We start from the raw sequence: 19917 nt of genomic DNA, 5'->3' as shown, positions 1-19917 counted from the left end.
CAGCCAGGGCCCTGAGTACTTATTTGTAAAAAATAATGTATAATATTATACATTGTAGTTTGGAAAATAAATTGAAAATACAATTTAAAAATTCAACTTTTCAGGAAGTGGAACTATAAAAACTAACTATATTTTAAATGAATGTTTTAAATAAACTCTGTGCTTGTCCTTTGTTTCTCATTCCAGAACTTGAGCAGCACACTAGCATGACCAATATTTTCATCCAAAATGACTCAACTTATTAAAATGTAGTATATGTATAATATTTTGTGATTATTTTTCAAAGAGTGAGATAATCCCACCTGTACCACTCTGGAAATATTCTTTCCTCTAATGCTTACCACTAGTAAAATGAAAATAAATGAACCAATTATCCAATAATCAGTTTTAAATAAAATAATTTACACTTTTATTATGAGCAGATTCATTAAAGAGAGCTAAAACGAGTAAAGCTTCACATTTTAGAACCACACTTTAGTGTAAAGGTTTTGGTATAAAGTGGAAATGGTCATATGCTTAACTGTAATTGAGTGTTCTGCTTCATTTAGCATAAGTAGTTTTCTTATATGTAATATAATATTGGTGCTCTCTGAAGCATCTACAGAGCAGACCGTAACTCATAAGTAGAGTCATTAAGAAGTATTTACGTATCTTCAGTTTGATTACAATCCTCTTCCTAACTTATATACAAAACAAGATGGAAAGATGAATGATTCTAAGGATTTTTCAAACTCCAGTGAACAGCACAAAAATAAATAATAGATACTTAAAAAAAACGAAATTTTAATGAAAAACTACAATGTTTCAAAAACAAAGTGAATGCATTTTATTATCCTAACAAATAAGGTTAGGAAAGGATGATTTAAGAACTTCAGGGAGTAAACAAAAATTTTGTTAGCGCTGTTTCAAAATGTAAAAGGTAGTTCCTACTATCTCTTACAACTTCTAAATGTACATTTTCAGTCCATGTCTTTCATAGATGGCATCAATTGTAGACTTCAGTTCCTGCCTTACCCTAAAGCTGGTCTTCCCCTAATGCTCCCAGTCATGAGAAGGAAACCATCATCCATGTGGTTTTCAAGCCCCAAACCTAGAAAGAGTCATCCTTGACACCATTCCATTCCCCATTCACTTCAATCAATAATCAAATACTGTTATTTTTCAATTTTAACTTTTTCATATGTCTTTTTCTGACTTTCTACATCTCTCAGTCCAGTGATCTATTCCAAGCCTATATCTTCTGCCTTAAAATAAAACTGAAATGACTTCCTAATTTACCTCTCATAACCTCCCAACACCATTATTCTTTCATTCTACTTTCTACATAGAGGCACAGTGATATTATTAAGGGTGAAAGTCTGATTATTTCACTAGGATCCTTCAAAGTCTTCCTATTGTTCTTAGGATAAGATCTAGAATTACAAAAAAATGTACAAGAATCATTCAGTCTTATCAGTCTCATTCCATGACACCTCACAACCTTTGTCTGTCTCACTCTCTTTGTTCACAACATTCAAAAATACAACAATCTTATAAGGCTGCCTCAGAATCTTTGCATATGTTTCTCCCACTGTGTGAAATACTTGTTCCCACCCTTTAGGGCTCAGCTTAAGTGTCATCTCTTCAGCCTACCCTCTCTGGATCCCCAGACTAAGTTAGATCATCCTACAATTTTCTCATTGCATTTTTTAATTTTCTTTGTAGCATGTTTTAATATTATTAAATACTTAATTAGTGAAACCTAATTTATTTATTTTTTGCTGTATCTCTTGCCACTCTTAAATATCCATTAAGGCAGTAGAAACCTGGTCACTTTTATTCCTCTTTTATTCCATTTTTTCCCTTAAAGTATTCATTTACCTTCTTGTTTGAATCTATTGTGTCTATCACAACTGAGAAGATGCAAACATATTAAAATAATGAGGAATGAAAAAGAAAGATGGAAGAACTAGTTTTTCTTAATAATTATCATGTCAAAGTATCATGACAAATCATGACACTTTTCTATTTAGACTTAATCTTCACACAGCCTCAAACTTCAGAAAATTTCTCCAGAGAAAAAACAATGTTGTCATCCTTAACTTCATGTGAGCAGCAAAGGTCTGCCAGTGTGCGGGTCTCCCAGTAGCGAACTTCCACCTGGACCTTAGCCTTGCAGAACACTTGGTCCCCTCCAAATTGTCCATAAGCATATTGGTCTGTGCCAAATGGTCCTCAATATTTGGTCCTGTCAAAAAATCCATGCACAGAAAACGCCCCTGTGTTCAAACTGCTCACAATATTTATTTCTACTTTAGGTTTACAGGATTAATACATAAAAATACTACCATGTTATATTGGTTTAATAATTGTGTTGGGGCTGTATTGCCAAGAATCACCCTTCTTGTCTTGGTAGCCAGCATGAGATAGGTGGGTCTGGGTTTGAATCTTGCAGAAGAGCAGGATTGTGTTAACTATGGACCAAATGTGTCTGTGAACATTTTGGACATGACCAAATATCGACACCTTGTGGTGTAGACCAGCTGTCTTTGTGGACATCTAACAGGACCAAATGTGTGCTCATTGGGCCTGGTCCAGAGTGTCAGCATCAACCACTTCTTAAGAACCATCAAGAATTTCAGGGACAGCTTTAGATCCCGATTCACCTCTAAAACCTTCTGCTCTCTCTGGAATTTCAATTTCTCTAGTCCTCTGCTTTCTGCCTTAAATAATATGATATTTAACGTTTAACCCAGCTTTTCTAATCATCCTCTGCAACAGGAGCAGTGGCCTGTTGCAAGTTACTCCATCCTACCGCACTTCCACAATGTTAATAATCACTTATTTGATAATGATTTCATAATTTATATCTTTAAGCTTTGACTTTCATGGTATTTTTTAAATTGAAATTTATTTGTTAAATTTGTAGTATAATTACAGGCTTTAGAAAGCAAAGCATAAAAAAAAAAACATGCTGGAGAAACTTGTATGTTTAAATCCTTGCCCTCATTTCCCCCCATTACTACCCCACTCCTTTGGGTTACATGTAGATTACCATTTTAGTTATTTAGTTATTTTCCTTTAGTTGTTTATACCTCCAGTATCACAGGAATTATAAGACACAGGGTCAAGAGGAAAACACATACAAAATTTAGAGTCCTTCAGTACATTCTGGTACTAAATATTTGAAAGACTTTAAATTGGGGAGATTAACATCCAAGAAAACAAGTGACATGATAGAGAATATTATCAGAAAATGAAAAGATACTAAAAATAAATGAAATTCCATAGTGGAAAAAATATACCAATTAGAATGAACTCAATAGGTGAATTTAAAAGCTAATTAGACATGGATGAAGACAGAATTAGTAAACTAGAGTATAAGTAACTGGAAAAGCAGGTGAAGGTAAGATTGATTAATGCATTAGAATAAAGATAAATTTAAAAAAAACTTTGATCTGAAACAGAGAACACAATAACAAATGAAAATAGAAAGTAAAAGAGCATAAGAAACTCATGGACACAATAAAAGATTTATGATATGTATAATTAATATTCCAAATATGAGTAGAGAAAGAATAGAGCAGAAGCAATATTTGCAGAAAGAATAGTTAAGAATTTTCCGAAACTAATAAGAGACATGCTGGTTGACAATCACCCAAGATGAGTGTCACGGATTCCTTTTTCCCCTATATATGCATGGTGCCCCTTACATGAAGAGGTGGAATCTAGTCACCCTCCTTTTGAAACATAAAGACTTTTTTTTTGACAAACAAAATGGAGAAAAGTGTCATTCTTGGACTTCCAGCTTAGGTCAACTGAAACCTTACAGTTTATGCCTTGTAGCTTATGCGTGGGTCTTTGGAACACAGAAGTTTAGTTGCATTCTTTTGAAATTGCTACAATTTGTTAATAGAATTACAAGTCATATAAAGAGACCACTTATGGGCAGTCAACAGCCCCAACTAGTTTCCCAGCAAACTTTTGCCTAAATTATGAGACATCTTGGAAATCCAGCCCAGTAATGCTATGAAATGACTCAACTGTCATGTGCCATATGCCCACAAGCTCATGAAACACCCTAAACAAGAACTGCCTACTGATTCCAGTTAACTTACAGAACTATGAAAGACAAGGATAAACTGTTGTGAAGTGATTAAACTTGCAGTGGTTTGTTATTGCTATGAGCTGAATTGTATCCCCTCCAAAATATATATTCTGACATCCTAATCCCGGCACCTCAGAATGTTGCCATATTAGAGACAGGGTTTTACAGAAGTAATTAAGTTAAAATGAGGTGAGTTGGATGGGCCCTAATCCAATATGATGGTGTCCCTTTAGGGAGAGGAAATATGGACATAAAGGGAAATACGCACAGAGAGAAGACAGTGTGAAGATTAAGGGAAGATGGCCATCAATAAACCAACGAGAAATCCTTCCCTCATAGCACCCAGAAGGAGCCAACCCTGCCAACACCTTGATTTCAGATTCTTGGCCTCCAGACCTGTGAGAGAATAAATTTCTGCTGTTTAAGCCTCCCAGCATGTTGCATCTTTTTATGGCAGCCTAGCAAACTTATATACGTATCATCCTTTTAGATAAAAGGGAAAGATGACAAGGCTTTCTTCTAAAGCCATAAGAAAAATTTAAAACTCCATGTGTCATAAATACAAACAAAATTTTATTCAGGAATATCATAGTAAAATTGCTGACAGCCAAAAATGAGGGGAAATGTTAAAAACATCTAGAGAAAAAGGCACATCACATTCAAAGAAATTGTAATAAAAATGTTATCTTAGAAACCAGGAAGACACTTAAACATCTTTTTAAAGTACTAAAAAAAAAAAATCACAAACTTTGAATTCCTTAAATAGCTGAAATAAATTTTATAATGAAAATAGATTAAAGACATCTTTAAACAAAAAAATGAACAAAATTTATTTCCAGCAGAGCCATAGTAAAATGATGTTTTCTGGAAAAAGAAAATAATCCCTAAGAAATGTAAGAAAAAATGAAAAGATTAAAATTACATTTTTTAGGATTTAAAATTTATGTTGCCTCAAAATACATGAGAACGAAAAAAAGTTTGGAAGTTTGGAAGAGGGTCAGTTAAAATGAAACTAAAGTATTCTTATGTCCTGACATTATCCAGGATGTGGCAGAAGTACTAATGTAATTTGACTCTAAGAAGTAATATATACTCTTATAATGTCTAAGGTGACTACCATGAGAAGAGAGAAGAATGAAATAGTATATAATTAACAAAATAATGAAGGCAAAATAATTAAAACTAGAAATAACTATATCAATTCAAAATAATCTTTAAAAAGGAACAGAAAGAACAAGAAGAAAAAAATTTAAAACACTAATAAACAAAATCCCAGACATATTAGCAATTACTTTTAATGTAATATTCTATATACTCCAATTAAAAACTAAGTTGATAATTTTTTAAAAAGTCATTTATATGTGGCCTACAAGAAATAGCTTCAATATATACAGTCAGAGAAAGACTGAAAGTAAAATAATAGAAAGTAAACATTATCAAAGTGTAAATAAGATATAGCTGATGAAGTAATATTTAAATCAGAAATAGTAACTCTAAGTTATCAGAGAGAAAGAAGGCTATTTCTTAAGGTCAATAAACCAGAAAGTGGTAGCAATTTTAAATTTGTTTTCAACTAATATAGATTCAAAATTTATATAGCAAAGAGGATAGAAATAAAATAATAGACAAATCTGCCATAATAAAAATTTTAAATCATTTTTAAATCTAAAAAAAACTTTCAAGAAACTTATTCTTGTTTAAAAACATGTTCTTTGAACATAGTGGAATCACTCTAAAAGTAAATAACAAAATATAACCAATAAATGTCCAAATGTTTATAAATTAAACTATACACTTCTGAATAACACATAGTTCAAATTTTAAAAATACATTAAAAGGCATATTTGAATATAAAGGATGAGAAAAATATACATTAAGACTTTCAGGGTGCACGCTTGGATAGAAAGGCATATATGCTAACATACAGAAGATATATGTGAATAAAATAAAAATATTCTTAACATAAAAGTTAGAAATTTTTTGATGATAGAAATTATAAATGATAGAAATTATAAAAGCAGAAATATTTATTAGTTCCTCCCACCTACATGCACAAAGTTATTCAATGTTTAATTTCAAACCTCTCACAAAAAATTTCCAAGCCCAGGTGCCATCACAAGTGATTTATTCCAAAGATATAATTTCATAAGTAATGCCGCACCTTGATAAAACAGTACAGATGTTATGAAATGAGGAGATACTTCTTAACTGATTTTTTGAGGGCAGAATAACACTGATGCCAAAACCTTAAAAGCTCATTAATAGGAAGGGAAAATTATACAGCAACTTTATTCATGAATAAGATGCAAAAATTCCAAATGAAATATCAACAAATCAAATCAAGCAACTAACCAAATCTAATTTATTCCTAGAACAAAGTACACATATCATATTGGAATAATCATATTATATATGTGAAATACACTTGGTAAATTTCAAATTTTATTTTTTAAAGTTTTAGTGAACTGGAAATGGAAGCAAACTGGCTTATTGTGATGGGCATTATAAAGTACCATACTTAAAACTGAGATTTACACTAAGTTATAGATCTAACAATGAAATATCAAGTCTTTATCCTAATGGGCATAAAAATAAGGATGGTAACTGTCACTACACCTACTCAGCATTGTACAGGATAGCTTAATCAGTACAAGAAAGAAAGGTATAAAGGTTGGAAAATAAAGAATAAAAGCTATTATTTGCAGATCATGATTATGTACACAAAACATTTAAAGTAACCTACCAACAAACTATTAGAAATTACTATGAGCACAACCATAGGATTTGAGGCCCTAGCACAAGAATAAATTGCAATTCTTCATACCAGCAATAAAAAATTATACTATACTGCTCTATAGTAAACATCAACTACCTAGGAATAATAGATCTAATGAAAGAGGTGTATGACCCCCACTTTGAAGACAGAAATTAGGAAACACTGGAAGAAATAAATAATTTAAATAAATAAAGTTATTTTATCTCACTGATCGATCAAGAGACTCGGTGTGGTAACTATAGCCTGCAATTCTCCCAAACTAATTTAGAGGCATCTCTGTCACAATCTAAGCATGTTTTCTATGGGCATTGACTTGGTAATTTTAATTACCTACAAATACAAAGGGCCAAGAATGACCAAGCAGTCTCAAAGGTGGGCTTGCAACAAAGCCTGACATAAATATTCACAATAAATATATACTAATGAAGACACTATGAAATGGGTGCAGGGATGCACAGGCCAATGGAACAAATAGAGTACCGAAACAGACCACACATATGCAGCCTATGGGTTCATTGCTCTGGGAAAGGATAGCCTTTAAATAAATGGTGGTGAGTCAATTAATATTCATATAAAAAGTAAAACTGAACCCTACTTTATATAAAAAATCTCCAGCTGAATTATTGATTGTGTACTATACTTATTAAAGTACAAAATGTCCTCATGATTTTGATAGGCAAAGATTTCTTAAACAGAATGTTAAAATTTTATGTCACTCAAAATATGCCATTAGCAGAGTAAAAAGACAAGGTGAAAAGTTGGAAAATATATTTATCATAAAAACACATGACAAATAACTCCCCACTTGGAGTATATAAAGAATATATAAAGAATTCTTATAAATCATTAAAAAGACAAAAACCCTATATAAAAACAGACAAAAGAAATGAACAGACATTTGACAAAATGTCATATGCATATGGTTAATAGATAAAGGAAAATAATTTGCCTTGGCCAGGTAGCTCAGTTGGTCAGAGAGTCATCCCATATACAAAGGTTGTGGGTTGGATCTTTCATCAGGGCACGTACAAGAAACAGAATGCATAAATAAGGGAACAACAAATCTCTTTCTCTCTCTCTGAAGTCAATAAATAAAAAATTAAAAAATTAAGAAAAATAGCCCTGTCTGGTCTGGTGTAGCTCAGTGGACTGAGTGCGGGCCTGCAAACCACATGGTCGTGGTTCGATTCCCAGTCTGGGCACATGCCTGGGTTGCAGGCCAGTTCCCAGCAGGGGACTTACGAGAGGCAACCATACATTGATATTTCTCTCCTTCTCTCCTTCCCCTCCCCTCTAAAGATAAATAAATAAAATCTTAAAAAAAAAGAAAAATAAGTTTAATAATATTAGTCTTCTGAATAAGAAAATTAAAATCACAAAGGAAAAAGACACACGCATCAAAATTGTTCAAACTTAAAGTAATAACAAAAATGCTGGAAGAATGAATTTGTGAAAATTCTTTTACAATTCATTATAAAGTTTAAAATATGTGTAGCCTATAACCCAGCAATTCTGCTGTTTCTATACATTTTTTGATAGAAATGTAGTCATGGGTTCCCGAAAAGAAAAGTACAAGAATCTTCTTAAAAACACTAGTCCTGATAGCCCTCACCCAGAGACATGAACTGTATAACAAAGAAGCAAATTTGAGTATATGTTCATACAATGAACTGCTATAAAACTACCCTGTATGTGTGGGAACCATAAGCCATATGTGCCTGCTTAAAAGTAAGTCAATTAAAACTAAATAAAATTAAAAGTTTGGTGCCACATTCACACTAATGACATTTCAAATGCTCAATAGGCACATCGGGCTAGAGACAACTATATTGGGTGGCAGAAATGTAGAATATATCCATCATTGTAGAAAATATGACTAGACGACACTGCTACAGAGCAATGAAAATGAATTTCTGTTGTGTGTAACAGTGTGAATGACTCTTATAAGTGCATTGTGGAGTAACACGATGCACACACAAGTGACTATGTTCTGTATCTTCCTGTGTGTAAAGTTCAGATACAGAACAAATTAACTTATTCATGATAGAAGTCAAAATGGTGGTAACCTTGGGGTTGAAGGGGTTAATGACAAGAAGGGAGTTGGGGAAGGGCTAAAGAAATAACTGTAATTATCAATTTTTTTAACTGGATTGTGGTTATATAGGTGTCTTCACTTTGTAGAAATCCATCAGTCTATAATTTGTGCACTCTTCTGAATATGTATTAATCCTCAATAAAATGTCATAAAAATGATACCTGTTGATTCCCACTTATTATTGGCCAGCTAGCAAGCTTGTCCTTTTGGTCTCTCTCTTGTTTTATTCTCCCATTTTTGTTAGTTATGTAATTTCTACTTCATCAAAATATACCATGTTTCATCCTATTTTGCCACCCTTATGCTCAGTTTTTAGTTCTAGCATAAGTGAATATATTTAGTTAAATATATGACTTAACTAAAGTTATATGGTTTAGTTTGCCATATTCATTGCTCTCCACCAAAACTTTATCAGTTTCCCCAATTGTATGTTGGCTGCTTATAACCTGCCTTCCTGTCTATTCTTTTTTTCCTATCCATTATTGAAGAGGAGCTCATAACAACATTTCTTGGGTTCTTCCATATCAAAACTATCTATAATTATGAAGCAGTTTAGCAATGATGAAATAACTAGCTTTTGTTTTCTTTCCCTGAAGATCTTTCTAGTCTTCTGGAGGTGAATGTTGCTTTTGAGAAAATTGATGCCAAACTTTTTGCTTTCCTTTTTTTCTTAGGTAAGAAAAAAATTATTTATTTACTTTAAATCCAATTTTACTGCAGTATATCTCAGTGCTGATTGTTCTGGGTCAATTTCCCTAGATATTTGATGTGTGGTTTCAATATGTAAATTCAAATATTATTTTATTTATTCATTATTTATTATTATTGCTTATTATTTCAGTATTTATTAAAAATCATTTCAGCCCTGACCAGGTATTTCAATTGATTCGAGCATTATCTTGATATAACAAGTTTATGGATTCAATATCCAGTCAGGGCACATACAGGAAGCAACCAATGAATGCTTAAGTGGAACAACAAATCTATATTTCTCTCTTTCTCCCCCTTCCTCTCTCTAAAATCAATAAAAATGTTTAAATTACAATAAAGTTCAATTAACTTCGGATTAAATATTTATTGTTTGACTGTTTTGGTTTTCTTCTTTGGGGACTCCAATTATGTAGTATGTTGGATCATCTATCTTCTGTATTTGTCTCATTTCTCTTAAGACCTTTTATCTTAAATTTATTTTATATTTTCCATTTCTCTCTCCCTCTATCTATATATTTTCTATGCCTCATACTTGTTTTGTATGTTGCCTTTTCTTTTGTGTGTGCTTTATAACTTAATTTTCCTTTCTGAAATTTCTGGGTTTTTTCCTGAGTTCTGTTCATTTTTATTCCATAGCTTCCTTCAACTACATATTTTTTCTCTTGTCTTGTGACCATGACTGTTATATTTTTTTGGTTTAAACTTACATATAGTTACATGTATATTTTATCTGATTTCAGTGTTTGGTATTATTTTTCTAGTATGGTTTATAGTAATGATTAAAATGTTTCATTTCTTTCACTATAATTATTTTGTATATAGGCAGAACATTTTCCTTTTCTACTTACTCATATTTGAATGAAATTATTTTGTTAAAATAGAAGCAGAAGTTTATGGAAATGGAACCTGAGCCAGGGTTTCTGAGCTTCAAATAGTGTTATTTCCTCTGTGGATAGAGGGGAGACTCTGCCTCCCTAAACCTGGGCTGTTTCAAAAGAACTTCTGCCAGCCCTGGGCTTCTGAAGTCTCTACACATCTTGCTTTCCAAAGATACAGATTAGTTTGCAGAAGACATATTTTACTGGCACTCTTTCAGATCTGCCATATGTGGCCCTCCTGGGAATTTTCTGAACTATTCTTTCACTCTTTCCAGAAATATTCAGCCCTAAGTTATCTACCTAGGTAATGCTCCCATAACTTCCATCTAAAGATGAGGTCCTCACCTTGGCTAGTGTGGCTCAGTGGATTGAGCACTGGCCTGGAAACTGGAATGTCACTAATGCAATTGCTGGTCACATGGCTGGTCTCCAGTTTGGGGCGTGCAAGAGGCAATCAATAGATATTTCTCTTGTGCATCAATGTTTTTCTCCCTCCCCCTCTCTAAAAATAAATAAAATCTTTAAAAAATAAATAAAGGTAGGAGAAAATACATTTCTCCTAAGCAGAAATATATAATGGAGATATCTGAAATTGGTCAATCCTGAGACCCTCTTCACATTTCTTGTTTTTCTTTTTAACATCTTTGTGACATTACAAACTGGATTCCAGTCTGTTTCAATTTAGGTAATACTCACATGCAGTTTCAACTTTATCGTTTTTATCTGTTTCATAATAGCACTGAAAATGCAGTTGTGTGCGTGTGTGTGTGTGTGTGTGTTGGTCTCCTTTTTGCTTTGTATCATTACCAGGTTCAAAATGGAGAGAAGATTCAGAACTAAACTTCTGGAATATTACTACCATCTTTCCTACCTCACTGTGGGGAATATTTCCTTGGATGTTTCACGTAAGCTTTTAGTAAGTCATGTTCAACATTGTAATGATTATCTTCAATCTGAACTTTCTCTTCTTAAATTTCTTATCTCAGTTCATGCACTATCATTAATTTAGTTCCCCAGACTGGAAATCTGGCCATAATCATACATTTCTTCATATTTGGTTCCAGGAATATCAAAGTAATAACTTCACCCTTTTATGTACTCCAAATTTTTTGAAAATATTATCTCTATCTCTAAAAACCACTTCTAAATTCTAAAATGATGCCCTAAGTACTTTTTCTTTTTTCCAAGTTTTTTCCCTCAGCATCATCTTCCACATTGTTTTTAAAAGTATTCTATCTAAAATGAATATTTGATCACTTTTACTTTTTTAAAAGATTTTTATTCATTTATTTTTGGAGAGAGGGGAAGGGAAGGAGAAAGAAAGGGAAGAAAACATCAATGTGTGGCTGTCTCCCACATGGCCCCCACCTGGGACCCAGCTCGCAACCCAGGCATGTGCCCTGACTGGGAATCAAATGAGCAACTCTTTTGTCCACAGGCTGGCATTTAATCCATTGAGCCACACCAGCAAGGGCTGATCACTTTTAATTTTGAGGTGTATCGTGGTCAAGACCTCCACACATACACACAATAACATCTTCTGCACTAACATGGCAAAGAAAGCCACCCATTATCAGGCCTTTCCCATGTTGGAATCTCCTTGTCTATTCACTCACCATCTCCAGTCAACACAAAACTTGTTGCTCAGATATTTTATTCATTTTGCCTCTAGTTTCCCTGCTCACTTTTCCAGTTAAGAACTTGTTCTCAGTTTGCTTGCATGATGAGAAATCATTTATCTTTACACCTTAGTTCAAATGACATACTTTCTGTAAGCATTTTTAAATCATCACTAAGCATTTCAAGGACACATAAAAAATGTCCTTTTCTTTGCTTTGTCCTGGGTTAGTCTGTACAGGCTTTAATCAAAGCACTTTTAAATATTCGCTCTGTTTCTTTTTAAGTGTTTTTCATCCCAATTAAACTCTAAGTAACTTAAGGTCAAGGTCCATATTTTATTGTTCCTTACAGGTTCAGTGCCAGACACATATAAGTAAATTAAAAAGCTGCTTGCTATATTGATATGCCCAAGTTTTGTCTCCCATTTAAATTGCAATTTCATTGAAAACAGAGATCACGTGAGCCCAATTCAGATTTTATTTCTGCATATATTTATTTATGTTTTCTAGCATGCTTTCCTAAGGGACCAGAAAAACACTCCTGATAACTTAAAGCTTTATGTTAGCTCCTGGTAAAAAAAAAATAATTTGAAAACAATGACCAATTATTCTGCTACTGTAATAAAAATAAACATCAAGTTTATTTTATCAATACATATTCAGGGAAAACAAATCAATAGTAAATGTCACTTTATTTTAGAATAATAATAAACATATAACAACATTCTAAAATTCTAAAAATTGTCCTGGCTGGTGTCGCTCAGGAAATTGAGCACCAGCCTGCAAACCAAAGGGTCACTGGTTCAATTCCCAGTCAGGGCACATGCTTGGGTTGCAGGCCAGGTCCCCAACAAGGAGCACATGAGAGGCAACCACACATTGATGTTTCTCCCTCTCTCTTTCTCCATCCCTTCCTCTCTCTAAAATAAATAAATAAAATATTTTTTAAAAACTTATAAAAAATAAAAATTCTAAAAATATGTTCCTTTCTTGATGATACTGAAGTTTTCTCATTGTCAAATTGGCTAATATAGAATTAAATATTCAGTAAGTACCTATAAGCAATTATACCTTATAATTAAATCTTTGTCATAGTTAAGAATTTTTCTATATTTACAAAATTTTCATATTTGGTAAGTCAAGTATTTAAATTTAATTTGAAGTTACCACTAAACTAAATGTGGTATCTGAGGACTATGCAAATAAATTAGATAAAGAATTAGACATGTACATACATTTTGACAATGTCACAACATGCCTATATATAAATTGAAGTTTATTGAACTAAATGTGATGGCTACAGGCTTTATGCAAATAAATTAGCCAATATAGAGAATAAACCATACATATGAATTTTGACAGTATAACAATTTCCCCTCTAGCAGTTGCTACCTGGAAACAAGAGTAAATTATTAACTACGATATTATAAAATCTTCCTGAAATTGACTTTTTATATTTTCAAATACACTATTCTTATAAATAATAATATACGTACCGAAGAATGGTCAGCACATTTGGTATATTAGAAAAACCGGCAAATATAAGTGTGGAGAAGATAACAACGACAAACAGAGGTAATTTATAGCACTTTGTATCACATGTCCCAGATCTAGCATCAATAAAATCACCATCATCATCTGAGTTTGTTAATCCATCAGTAATGCATGAACAATTAAAATATGTCTGAAAATTAAGATAGAATACTATATTTTAGAAATATAGTTATAAAGCAAAAACATATTATTATAAAATAAAAATCGAATCAATAACTATATTGACACTAGCCAGTTTTAACATTAAATGCCCTTATATTAAATCTGCTAGTCATCACTTAGAATGAAATATTAATGTAAGTCCAAGCCATTTTAAAAACTCATGTGTTTGTGTGTATATGTATGTAATTACAGTTACTTAGGAAACATTCTATTAATTTAAGAAATTCCACCAAAAATATTTACATCTAATTGCACAGATAATTTTCAGAGAGCTATGCAAATTGAGAGCAGTTAAAGATGATGTGATAAATAAAATTGAACTTTAGCCCTGGCTGGTGTAGCTCAGTGGATTGAATGTGGGCTATGAACCAAAGAAAGGGTTGCACGGTTTCAATTCCTAGTTAGGGCACATGCCTGGGTTTAAGGCCAGGTCCCTAGTGGGGACCACGTGATAGGTAACCATACATGGATGTTTCTCTTTCTCCCTTCCCCTCTAAAAATTATAAATAAAATCTTTAAAATTTTTAAATTTTAGCTGGGATTTGAAATATCAATAGTAACCCAACTGTGTGCGGTTTTAGGACTATTACTGAAAAGCTAAGATGTTATTTTTTGTAATGATGGCAGGGCAATTATCTATGAGGCAGAGTAGGCATTGGCAATAGCCTCAAATATATTAGGCCACATAAACTGTAATTTTAGTGTCTTTGAAAATTTAAAAATGAATATAATAATAATGAATCTGGCCTGGATGATATTTGTCTTTATACTAATACAGTTGTGCATTAATATTTAAATTTATTGTTGTTGTTATTGTTGTCATTATTATTATTTTGTTCACAAAAGCAAAGTTTCTAGGGCCAAAGTCACAAGATAGCCCTAACTGGAAGCCAATGAAAATTGGGGGTGGTTGTTGTAGGGTTGATAATTCAAGAAAGATGAATAGGTGACACTTTCTAAGAAGAACTAAACAGAGTTTGAAGATACGGAGACAAATTAGCAATTTATTAATTTATTTAAAAGGTTTTAAGTTAAGAAATATCATTTGGAACTAGGTTACTAGTGAAGGTATATGAGCAAAGATGGCTTGAATCTGAATGATTCATAAAATGTAGGTCTAAACATCATTTGTTTGTGAACTTATCATAATCAATGACCACCCTAGTGATTGGCTGATAAACTGAGCAGAGATATGAAGAAGGTAAGAGAGGGAGCCATTTGCTATCTTAAAAAATGCATTTTAGGTAGGGAAACAAAAGTGAAAACAGAAATTGAAAGGCCTTGGGTCTGGGGCTTGCTTGATAAGTTCAAAGAAAAGCAAGGAGAAAAATGTGGATGGAGCAGAGGAACATAAAGTAAGCTCAGAGAAAATATAATGGAGTAGTGATGGAAGACTAGATTATACAGAAACTGGTAAATAATTACAAGGCTAATTTAAAAACTTTGGTTTTTAATCTTAGTAATGTATAACCATTGGAAGGGTATATGTATAAATGCCATTTTAAAAGATCACTTGGCTGCTTATATTGAGACTCCTGGCCTATGAAAGAAAGGTGAAAGCAGAGAAACAGTTAAAAAGATACTGAAACAAGGTACAAGATGATGCTCATTGGGACCAGAGTAAGTATCAGAGGAAATGATGAAGGTAGCTAGATCCAGCATTTATTCAGAAAGTAGATTTAAAAGGGTTTTCTGAAAGCTCTTAGGGTAGAAATGGTTATCGGAAGGAAAAAAGTTATGTGGAGACTTCCTTGAAAGAAACTGGACCTTCAGTCTGGGGAGGTAGTCCATGGGTCAGAGAGGGCACCCCAAAAAACGACTTTGACTTCACTGTTGTTCCCCATCTTTCTGATTTTTTAATTAGAACTCCGTATTCTTTTAGTCTAGTCATAAGCCAGAAGGCAAAAGAGCTCTCAGCATATAAATCAGTCTCCTGGAACAGTGAAGACAGAGAAGAAGGGTGGACAGTGGATCTGGAGGTCAGACAAAAGATATAGAGCACAACAAATGGTTGCAGGTTATAGCACCTAGGCTGCCTAAGAGCAAAAGTGAAAACATAAAGAAGGTTTGGTGAACAGATCATAGAATCACAAGATCTCAAGTTCTGAAAGGGTTAAACAAAAAACCGGGGAATTGCATTCAAAGAGATATAATCGCAATGCCTAAAGTCATATCAAAATTAAAAACTAAAATATAGTTATTTCAATTAATAAAAAGGAAGATAGATCTAAACATACCATAACAATAATTATAATAAATGTGAGTACTCTAAAAACTCTGGTTAAAAAACAGGTTAACAAAACTGAAGACAAAGAAAAACCATTTTATATGCTGGCTACAAAGGTACTTTAAACATAAAGACACAAATATTTGAAAAATAAATGAGAGAAATAAGATGCACCATGGAAACAGTCAGAAAAAGCTAGAGTGACTATTTAATATGTAAAATTTAGTGCACTACTTAAAGCAGAGTGGTGGAAAGGGACATTTTATAAAGACGAAAGGAACTACTCATGAAGGTGATGTGACAGCTGTCACTGTTCATGCACATAATAACAGAGCCTGAAAACACATGAAGCCAAATGACAATTATATTAGGAGATATTTTTCATATACAATGTTCAGGACTTAATAAGACATCACAAGGCTTACAAGTTGGCAAGAATAATTAGTTTAAAATTAAAAGAAGAACAAATATAAGTAGACTCATAGTTGATCTACATAGTGGAGTTAATAGCAAGAACTTTAAAATAACTATAATTAATATTTTTCAAAAAGAGAGCCTCAAATGAATAAAATATCTTACATGATGTGAAATTTCAACAGGATTTGGATTCTACAAAAACTTACGTGTTAGCACTGAAAAATACAATGAATAAATTTCAAACCCCAGTTAATAGGTTTAACAGCACAGTAGATATTACCAAATAGACCCTACAGAACAGAGACCAGGACAAGTGAATAACAAATATTTACACTTAAACAGGTGAAGGGAGATGGAAAACAGAGGAAAGGACAAAAGAGTACTGGACACAGTGGAAGAGTCGACTGGTAGTGTGCGGTAGCGGAACTCAAAGGTGGCACCTAAGATTTCCACCCTCCTATTGTATAATATAAAACCTACATAATTCCTAGGACTGTGAACTGATGAATTTTATACCCCTTACCAAGTTACATTATGTGGCATAATTAATTGACTTTAAGAAAGAGTGGGTAAATTTTAAAGCCTTCGAAGGTACTGAGTTTTTCCTGAAGTCAGAGGTTCAAAGCATGTGATAAAGGAGATTGTGGCCAGCCTGGAAGATGGAGGAAGTCACATGGCAAAGAATGGGAGTGCCTCTAAAAGCTAAAATCAGATCTAGCCGACAGCTAGCATGTAAACGGGGACCTCATTTTTTTTTTTGCAACCCAAAGAACCTGAACTGGCCGATAACTGGAATAAGCTAGTAAGTAGATTCTTTCCCAGAGCTTCCAGAAGGAACACAGCTCAGTCAACACCCTGATTTCAGCCTGTGAGACTCTGAGCAGAAGAGAGCCTCATGCTCTATCTGTACTTCTCCTTTTCTTAGAACTGAGAACTATTAAATGGGTATGATTTATAGACATAGCATTGTGATATTTGGTTGTGTAGCAATAGTAAACTAATACATGCACCCTGCAAAAAAGAAGAGAGAGTGAAGGAGTAATAATAGCTGAGAATTTTCTAACAGATAGACATAAATGCACAGACTAAAGATGTTCTGTGAAACCCAAGCAAAGTAAATTTAATAAAAATTGTATTTAGGAACATTAAAGGAAACATGCTGAAAATCAAAAACAAAGAGAAAAATTTTAAAAGCAGCCAGAGACATAGACAATATAATGGCATCTTTCAAATGCCAATATAGAATTCCATACCCAGTGAAAATGGTTGTTTTTGTGTTTATTGGTTTTTTCAAAAACAAAGGTGAAATATGGTTCTTCAAGAAGAAAGAAACGGAAGCATGGAATGCAAGGAAATGGGTAGGCAAATATAAGTGCATACTGACTGTGCAAAATAACAACAATAGTTAGGTGTCATTTAAAATATATATAGAAATCAAATGTATGACAAAACACAAAGATGGGAGGTGAGTAATGGAAGTAAAATATTTTAAGAATGTTTTCAGCTGAAAGAGCCCTTGAAGCCAGGCTTCCTGGAATCCTAAATGCCGTGGGTGAGACTGATGTCCCCTTCATAGATCACTGGAATGAAGCTTCTGCTGGGCTAGAGCAGCCTTCAGAGGAAGCCCTCTCATCTTGTTGTTTATCATGAAAGCTGTCGGCTGCTGAAAAGAGCTAGTTCAAATGAGAAGATGAAGACGAAAACACCAAGATTTCTTTTACATCTATATAAGAAAATTTGAAAATCTTTGGTGGCATAGATAGAAAGAATATATATGGGTTTCAATGAAGCAAACCTGCCCAGGAATATTATGGGTATGAAGAGGACATATCTATTTTCAGTTTTAGTAAAGCTCTGATTTTCTATAGGAAATACTATTCAGAGATACAGTATTTCTCATCGCTCCTCTTGCAAACGTTTGTGTAAGGGTAATTAACATGTCCAATTTTAACTCATGTTGACCCTGATCATGTTTTGAAAATTGACATTTAATCAGAATTATTTCAAAGTTGACATATTTGCATTGAAAAAATACTTTCCAGAGGGAATTCCATTAAAACCATTTAGATACTTGATCGTTTTTGTATATGATATTTCTTTAATTTTCATGTTGTTAAAAAGATTTTTATTGGTATTGATTCTTTTCCATTTAAAATTAATGCATATTTTACCCATTAACCCAGTTGCATCCATATCAAATGGCAGTAGTCATAGCTTCTGCTATTGTCAGTTTTTTCTCAGAGCCATTATTTCTGTCAAGGTTAACTGTCCTGGGCAGTTTCTAAGATGTCTAATTCTTATCAAAAATATTTTATTCTGGGAGCACTTGAGATTTTGCTCCCCAGTATGTGTTGTCAGTTTGGCTCAAATAAATCTTATAAAAATTGTCAAAAAATATCTTACTCTTCTTCCTGGCTCATGTAGCTCAGTGAATTGGGCATGGGCCTGTGAACTAAAGGATTGCAGTCCAATTCCCAGTCACATGCCAGGGTTGCAGGCCAGTTCCCAGCAGGGGACATGAGAGGCAACCACACATTGATATTTCTCTCCCTCTCTCCTTCCCTTCCCTTCTAAAGATAAATAAATAAAATCTTTTTAAAAAAGAATAAAGAAAAAAATTTAAAAAATATTTTACTCTTCTTTTAATTTTTATTTAATATCACAGTTATCACATAGTTTGATTACTTTGTTAATTTTTCTCACCACTTTCTTTATGAATTATTTCTTAGAAAAATATAAGAAAATTACAAATATTTTTATTAAATAGAAACAAAAAAATTCCTTTCAGGAATTTCCCCTAAAAAAAAAAGAGGTTGGAGCTACACAGTGGCTGTCTGTTTTAGTTCTTAAATATCATATTGGTTCAAAACTCCAAGGTCAAACATTTCTGTTTTATGCTGTGGTGACAGTGTGAGCATTTAATAATCATTTACTAGTTTCAAACAAAAATAGAGGAAAGGAAGTAAGCAGGAGTATAAAATAAGATTTTCTGTAAGTTAATAAATTGTTGAAGATAGGTAACTGGTGTATAGGAGTCCATTATGCTTTTCTATTACATTTAATGCTTTCCCCAGTAATATATTTCAAAGATTTTAAATGTCATTTTAAATATATATTGTAACATTTAATAAAGACTTTTTAAAGGGTATGCAACCTTTTTATATTGATAGTCGATAAAAAACTAAAGATATATCATTAAATCATAGACAACTGAACCATGACTGACTATAAGGAACTGAAGTTGGTCAGATGTGCTAATACCTTGTAGTGAAACGGTCTGTGTAACAGGGAAGAGAATACTGGTATGCAGGTGCATAACCAACACAGGACTTTATTATCAACTAAGGGAGGTGGGACGGTGCCTATGGATCAGGAAATATTCATCTCTGTT

At 33.0% G+C, this 19917-nt stretch overlaps 1 protein-coding gene across 1 annotated transcript in view; it reads right to left on the bottom strand.

The window, feature by feature from the left end:
* Window positions 1-19917, bottom strand: part of SLCO6A1 (solute carrier organic anion transporter family member 6A1) — a 102331-nt gene that overhangs the window by 8832 nt on the left and 73582 nt on the right. The window contains exon 11 of the mRNA XM_053663664.1: window positions 13663-13850. Within this exon, the coding sequence (XP_053519639.1) occupies window positions 13663-13850 (188 nt within the window). The remainder of the gene's footprint in view (window positions 1-13662; window positions 13851-19917) is intronic.

This window comes from Artibeus jamaicensis, unplaced genomic scaffold (genome assembly GCF_021234435.1).
Source record: "Artibeus jamaicensis isolate MK-2021 breed Jamaican fruit bat unplaced genomic scaffold, CSHL_Jam_final contig_3243, whole genome shotgun sequence".
NCBI classification, from domain to species: domain Eukaryota; kingdom Metazoa; phylum Chordata; class Mammalia; order Chiroptera; family Phyllostomidae; genus Artibeus; species Artibeus jamaicensis.
The sequence above is the reverse complement of the archived record's forward strand: the minus strand, read 5'-3'. Positions and strand labels throughout refer to the sequence as shown.